Genomic DNA, 8,094 nt, shown 5'->3' on the forward strand with positions numbered 1-8,094 from the left:
AATTTGGATTAGTTTGATTAATTGTCAGCAATGTGTGTATGGAAAGACTTATACTCACATTTACCAATTAGCATGAATCCCAGTGCATCTAAGATCAGATCCCTTGTGTCTTGCTCAGCCAGATTCCACTTTATCCTTTGACACTAATTTGTAAAAAAAGAAAGTGTATTCCCTCTTGTGCACACTTGCGACCACACTGAAGTCATTCAGGTCTAACTCATCATCAGCTTCTAAATATGCCATTCTTGGCTTTATAGCATCTTAGAATTTGCTTTGAGATTCTGCCTCAACACATGAACAGCTAAAACTGAATAGATCCAATCTAGACTAAATGGGAGCACTCAAATTGCCTGCCTTAAGACTCACATTAGAATTACAGTTTTCAACTACGAAGAAAACCTTTTTTATCCTTCTGACACAGAAAATTGATTTACTTGTGGAAGCTGCAGGACCCCAAAACACCTATTGTGACTCTCAGGAAACAGCAGAACATCAGCTTGACCAGATGAGCATGAGACCAAATGGTATGGTCAAATCCCGCTGCTTTGTAACACTCTGGTACTACCCAAAACTCAGCTTATCTTCTGAATTCTTCACACACAGAAACCTCTCCCCTTAAAGAGCAGTAGTTCTACTTCACTCCTCAAAAAAGGGTGTCACCTGCGCACTGCTGTATCACAGTATTCCATGGTTAGTGCCTGGCTCTTGGAGTTTGCTTTATAAAACAGGTAGAAAAAAACAATTTATATAATTGTTTCCATTCCTTAAAAACCCAGATGAGCCAGTGCAAGCAGTCTAGCTCCAGGATATTCAGAGGTCCCTTGGCCAACAGGTACAAATACTTGGCTTCAAGCTCTATATCAGAAACACGCAGATCAGGCAATCCTTAAAAACGAACACATAGGCAGAATAGAGAATTAATAGATTCACACTTCCAAGGGGAAAACAGTCCCATTGCAGAAAGGTTTACAAGCACTACTTCTGTGCTATATTCAGAACACTATGCTCTGAATATCCTATGACTAAGAAGCAGCAGCCCAGGCATTTTCAGTAAGGGTTTGGCCAGAGATCTTTAAGAAGAGATTGATGTATCATCCCAATTGCATTTTACAGGATGATGATAAACTCTACAACTATGTGTATTTTGACCTTCTCTGATACCTAACTGCTACAGGAAACTATGTATTGCACACTGTCCTTCTGTAAACGTATCCCTTTTCTATCCTGCTTTTGTTTTCTTGTTTGAACTCGCAGCATCTCCTACTCCAGTCACCAAAATGGAAGAAAATCCAAACACCAGTTTGGAAGAAGACTTCGAAGGACAAGCTACACACACAGGCAAGAAAACAGACTATATTTGTTTTCTAATAATAAGCGAAACTTCCTCTGATCACTAGGGAAGCCTAGAATCCATCTACATTCACTGGGATGCCAAACTCCTTGAACAGAAATGTAGGCTCCAAATCCAATGGGAATATATTTTGGATTAAGTGACAGCCCTCAAGGAAAGGCAGGTAATACCAAACTGATTTTTATGCCAATTCTCTTCATATCTCAAACAAATGACAAATGCAGACACTTGAAGAAGCCACCAACAGCAGCTGCCCAACGTAGATCTTGTTGGTTTATTGTTTCAGTCACAAACAAACTGCCATTCTTCTTTTGAGAAAAAAAGAAAAACAACAAGAATCGTACTAACACCAGAATTAGGTTACAAGGTTCCACAATAAAGGTTGAATTATTTTTTCCTTCTTTTGGAAGGAACATTCAGTGCTAAAATTGCATCTATACATCCTTTTGGCAAACACAGCATAGCATTTAAAAGCTTTAAAAGCATTCTGGCTTGGAATCACAACTCTTTTTAATCCAGCCCTCGATCACTAAGCCTTTTCATGAGCACTGACACTGCACTCAATTCTACAGACAGGTATCACTGCATCCTATCTCCCTAACAGCTAACTATATGCTTTAAGACAAGCATTCCTCTCTATGCTCCGAAGGCTTCTTTTCTTGCACTGTAATAACTCTTGTAGCTCTTGTAATAACTGCTTTTTGGGGTTCTTTCCCAGGAAGCCTTGCTGCTGTTGGCTAAGCTGGCATTTTTCAGAGACTCAAATGTAGGGCACTATATCCACGCTTAGGCTTCTAAATAATTTTGAAAATCAAGTCACTGTATACTTAAATCATTATCACTATGCCAAGACTTACAGGTTAATTCCTGTCTTGGAATCTTGTTTGCAAAAGATTGTTCACCTTCCCTTTCCATCTAGGGGGTGTAGTGCCTTTAGCTGCCTTTCAAGATGTCAAAATCTAATCCAAAACAGACTCTTAGCAACCGGCAACACTAATCCCTCTCATGAGTGGGAGAGCTTCTTAACTAGCCGCTCCTGAATTTTCCATAGAAATAAACTTGATCTCTGAAAACACTGAAATATTCCTTGGTTTTACTTTATGGTGCAAATTTAAGTGTTTTGTTTTGGAAAAAAAAAAACAAACAACATAGGAATTTTGAAGTGAACATGTGTTCTTTTCCCTCCTTCACTCCAAAATTTAACCAATTGCATCAACCAGTTCCAAAGAGCAAGGAGTCCATTACAATCAGAGTTACTACACCGCTGCCTTACAGGTTACGCTTCCAGTGGAACATACGTAGATTTAAAAATAAGATCTTGAGGGCTCCGGGATCTTAGTTTTATAATGAATGCCAACTCCTTATGTCTGGTATGCATTCAGACCCTGTCCATAAGGAAAGGCAAATGTACATTTACGAAACACTGTCTCTGGCCAAGGTGTCAGTTTTAACAGGTTTTCACATCCTCGTCCTTGTTAACTATTCATTGTAGATCACTAAAATGTTTTTTATGATAATGATATAAACTAGATCACCAAAATGATCCAGGTTAGAAATGAATTCCTTCTTCTGGAGGCTAATGAATACATTGATTCTAAAGCTCTGGTTTTCAGCCCTCCTGGAGAGTACTCTGAAAGGAAAAGGGCTGGATAAACCGCAGCATAGGTAGCAAGCCAATAAAGGGTAAACTCAAGGGAACTTCTTGTTGCTGCCAGTTTCTCATCTAACAACTTCTCTCTTAGGGCCCAAAGGTGTGATCAATGACTGGAGAAAGTTTAAATTAGAAAGTGAAGATAAAGACTCCTTACCCCTGAGCAAGAAAGAAATTCTTAGACAAATGTCTTCACCACACAGGTCCTTCAGTAAAGATGATAAAGACACCAGAGAGAGATTCTGCCGTAAGGTAAGAGAAAAAGGAAAAAAAATACATTTTGACTCTATATAAAACACACAATTTTATAAACAAGAAAATCCTGAAGTCACCAGCCTCAATTCCTCTGCAGCTTAGCAGAGGTCATATCAGACAAACAAATCAGAACTACTAACAGTAACTTTACTTTGTATTTATATTGTAAATATAATACAAAGCATCTTCTTGGGCACAGATTATATCACTGTCACAAAATGGCATGCATGTACATAGTGCCACTGCAAATTCAAAGAACAAAGACTAAGTTGCCAGGAGAATAGCAGCATCTGACCTAAAACACACATCCAACCATTTATCTAGTCCTCTCTCCAGAAGGTTTTAAGCTCTGTAAAATAATCAGTATACTTCACAACAATATACCACGCAATTCTGAGAGCCTTTCTTTCTCCATTCCCTGCCTTAATACTGTATCTTTGGTTAGGGCAACTGAAAAAATTTTAACATGCTTAAACGCCTTGGGATGGGATCTTCATACCTATCCCTTCAAGAAGCATTGAAGAAACTGAAGGAAGTTGTTCTTCTAGCTAAGCTTTCCATGCAGTGTTCTTTAGATAACAACTTTTTACCTTCCTGTTTGAGTGTCAATAAACAACCACTTATTCATATCGCATTCTCTCACAGATGAGTATGCAGGAGTATGAATTAATAAATGATGAGAAAGAAGATGAAAGTTGCCTACAAAAATACCGTAAACGCTGCATGCAAGATATGCACCAAAGGCTGAGTTTTGGGCCTAAATACGGCTATCTGTGTGAGCTGCAAAATGGAGAACAGTTCCTGGAAGCCATTGAAAAAGAACGTAAAACTACCACCGTCATCGTCCACATTTATGAAGATGGCATCAAGGGCTGTGATGCTCTGAACAGCAGCTTAACCTGCCTTGCTGCTGAGTACACCACCGTGAAGTTCTGCAAGATCAAGGCCTCCAGCACCGGGGCTGGAGACCGCTTCTCAGACGAAGTGCTTCCCACCCTGCTTGTCTATAAGGGTGGAGAGCTTCTGAGCAATTTCATCAGTGTTTCTGAACAATTCAATGAGGAATTCTTTGCTGTGGATGTGGAGTCTTTCCTAAATGAGTATGGGTTGCTACCTGAAAGGGAGCTTCCAGCACTGGGAAATGGCAACACGGATGAGCAAGATGTTGAATAGAAAGCCATAGTCCTCTCTGCCTTCCCTTTCTCTCCTGTACATTACACATCAATCTCAGTAATACCCAACTCATTTAGAGAAGGCTGTCATTGCTTCCTAACACGTTTGTAAGACACGCATATATAAATACTCCTTAACTATTAGCATGCGAATTTTTAAGTAAAACACATACAACAGCCAGCAATGTACATACTTATTTCTACACCAGGCACAAGTAACAGGAAGAACAAGAGATGATACTGGTGATCTGTAATAAACTAGGCATGCACAAAATTAAAAATCAAGGGCCTAAGCAGGTCTCTGCTGTGCACAAGAACAACTTCACATCAACAGGAACAGAACTGATCTGTCCCTGGGCAAACAAAACAAGCCATCTCCATTGTCAGAAATTATGGAGAGTCCTGGCTCCACAGATTCACTTTTCTAACCATTTTCAGTAGGAACAAGACTTCACTGATTCATTTAGTTTTAAGGACAAACAAATAGCCTAAAGCCTTTGCAATCTTAAATGGCTTAGGTACCTAAGAGATTATTTCATGTTTCCGCATGTAAGTTTCAGTAACTGAAAATATTGAAGTTAGCTTCTATTAACTCTCTCATCATAAGAGCTAACACAAACAACCAGCTAATTTCAGTTTATCATTGCTCCATGTTTTGAACTGTAATATTTAAAATATTTGCAAGCTACTGAAAAAGTATATTGTGCTTATGTAATAACTCTGAATAAAGCTTAACAGCTCTCAAAAACTGCCATGAGAAGTGCATAATATGTTTGTAATCTGTAACATTAAAAACGTGGGAAATATCAGAAAGCACTCATTTATTCAAGTTTTTAGCTTTAGTGAAAGGGATACCGCTGAGAACAATTTTAAAATTCATGGGAGGAGGACACATTGTAGATTCTGTACAGCTCTTGCTTACTCCTCTGTACATGCAAAGACATTCAGCTCTTGCAGCAAAACATTAGTAATGTTTCGATAACTTCTTTCACTCGGTGGTAAATCTGAAAGCTAAACTTTACTCTGAAAACAGAGATATTTGCATCTTAACCACAAAGTTTTGCTGATAACCTTTGATATTATCAATATCTTAAAGATTATTTCTGGCACTCATCTGATTCACTTACCAGTTTTAATTTGATTTTCTAGCTTCACATTTTGACCAGTTTCGAGTGAGAGCTTTCAGTTTTGCTTCAGCTCAGGATCCCATCATGGACATGTCACTTTGTGAAAGCCTGAACACGGATCAGTATGAATTCATAACTCAGACATCAGCATCAAGGAACTATTGCTGTGATATAACCCATACAGCCGAACTTCCACGACTTCATTAAAAGCAGGCTCCCGATCGCTCTTTTAAACACATTTTTTTCCACTTCTCATTCATATGGAAAATTCACAAGGTAAAGAAAAGTTACACCACTCCCCAACAGATGTGCGCAACAAAATAATTACACTCAAAAAAAAAAACTAGCCCCGTGAAATCTACCATAGGACTCACAAGATACCATTTCAAACAAAATGGTGAGAACAAAACTTAGGCTTCATTTTAAAAAGTGGCCAAAAATACATTTTTCATTTGTCCACCTTTAATGGCTACCAAAATATTTCTGCATTTATTTTCAATATTGTTTTGCCATGGATTTATGTTTTAAATGAGCATTCAAAACCTCACCCGGCATAAATTAAGCAATAAGAATGAAGTTTCATATCTTAACAACATATCAACTCTTCCAACATGTAAAACAATGCGGGATTTTATGCCCCCAAGAGGTCAAACCGTATCTTCTCAAAATTCCCTGATTTCTGTGTCATAGATTTCTGAAGAACCAACAAAAACATGATGCCATACATTTTTCTGACAGCACCCCTGATGGGATAAAACTGGCAGCAGTCTTTTTCCTTAGAGCAGACCTTTTTCCTCTTCATCAAGCATGATCCTTACCCTTCAGCTACCAGCATTTTCATTGCCTCTAAATGTTTCATTTGCATAAGCACATGGACTTTTCAAAAAGCTGCCAATTGCAGATACACCTAACATCATAAAAACTGCATGATCACATAGAAGGTTATGCAGAAAATAATCAATTATCTTCTGTCCATCACAAATACACCTAGCACCCTGAGTAGCAAGACATTTGTCTTGGGTTTGTTTTTGTTTTTGGGTTTTTTTTGTGAAATGTTTGAAACAGGAGGTATAAAACATTTTTATACTCTACACACCAGAAAGCTTCCAAATAATTGGTTGGAACTTAACACTCTTCAGAATTCTCCCTTTTTATCAAACTTAATCCAAAAGTTGGTAGGAGATGAACTTAAGCAGTCTAATCATGTAAGCTTTGGTTCTTTGAGAAATCAGACTGAAAACAAAACCCCTTTACAAACAATAACCATCCCAGAAACTGCATTAATAGCTATCTGTAAGAAACAAGCTGACACTCCAATTTAAAAGACAGATTAAGCATGCTTAAGCAGGATTTCCTTCAACCTGTAATTAAAAAAAGAAAAGAAAGAGAAATGTGACACCAAGCCTTAACAGCTCATGACTAAGTTTCAAATAAAGCTCTGATCACATCCTTATTTCTGCAAGAAAAGAAAAAAAAATAGAACCTTGAAAACATAAAGCAAGACTTGACTCAAACACCATCCTACTGCAAAGAAGGTTCTTGAATAACAAGCAGTAAATGTTTTAACAAGCACATGGGAGCACCCTTTCTGCCACCTTAATATAAAGTTATTCTTCTGTTTGACTCAAAGCGGCAGAAACCCTACATGTGTTCAGATACACTGACACAGACAAAAATGAAGGTGGGGAAACTATCAGTGGTGTCACCGCTGACTAGACGAAGGACAGAAGCTCTAGAAGGAAGGAGCACATCAGTTGCTGGTATCCTGAACTGTATCCTTTAAAAGTGAAGCACCTTTAAACACTGTAAAAAAACCCAAAAAAAACAAAAAATGGAATGGTAAGGACGAGCAGAGAAATAAAGTTTGTATAAAATTATTCCATAACTTCAACTTTACAACTAACAACTATGCTTAGAGGAGACAGATATTCAGACATGGAAGTCTTAACAGCTCCTCTAGACTCCTGTACATTAAAATAAAAATAAGTTTTTTATCCAGGGATAGGTGTTAAACATCTCAGTTTCAACCACAATGGAATTTTCAAAAATTGTAAGCTCTGGAAGCTTACAGTCAGGAAAAGGACATGCTTATATAATGCCTGAGCAAAAGCTAAGAAATAGCCAATTAATAGACCTTTAAAAGTCTGCTTTTAATTTTCCTTTTAAAAAAATCAGTATCTTAGGTTGTCAGTGGCTAACAGTGGAAAAGGGATGGGAAGCAAGAAGACAGTGAAATCCTCTCAGTTAGTTCTGAATTCTTAAGCAAGTGAGAACCTGCTTTCTTCTACATCCACTATTTCCCATGGCACAAGGACTGAAAGGTTCAATCTGTAGATACGAGCCAAATTACTATTTTTTCCTTTGACAGGGCTGAACTGTTTTCTTACTGCAAAGATGCAGTCTCCCACGATATTAAGCACAGAGCTTATCCAGGGCAACTTCTTTCTTTGTGCTTCAACATCGAAGTGCAATATTAGACTTCCACAGATCCTTGATACCTAGTTAGTCATAAATTAAAAGATTAATTTGATGGTCTGT

The 8,094-nt window shown here is 37.9% G+C and overlaps 1 protein-coding gene across 1 annotated transcript; it reads left to right on the plus strand.

Annotated features, from left to right (window-relative positions):
- Positions 3,068 to 6,580, plus strand: PDC (phosducin). The gene is made up of 2 exons (XM_021404372.1): positions 3,068 to 3,254; positions 3,903 to 6,580. The coding sequence occupies exons 1-2, from the start codon at positions 3,189 to 3,191 to the stop codon at positions 4,428 to 4,430; spliced, it is 594 nt and encodes a 197-aa protein (XP_021260047.1). The 5' UTR covers positions 3,068 to 3,188; the 3' UTR covers positions 4,431 to 6,580.

Source organism: Numida meleagris, chromosome 7 (assembly GCF_002078875.1).
Source record: "Numida meleagris isolate 19003 breed g44 Domestic line chromosome 7, NumMel1.0, whole genome shotgun sequence".
Taxonomy (NCBI): domain Eukaryota; kingdom Metazoa; phylum Chordata; class Aves; order Galliformes; family Numididae; genus Numida; species Numida meleagris.

Coding starts and splice junctions, on each gene's coding strand:
- PDC (XM_021404372.1), top strand. CDS start 3,189: ATGTCTTCACCACACAGGTCCTTCAGTAAAGATGATAAAGACACCAGA. Junction 3,255..3,902: donor GAGAGAGATTCTGCCGTAAG/GTAAGAGAAAAA, acceptor ATTCTCTCACAG/ATGAGTATGCAGGAGTATGA.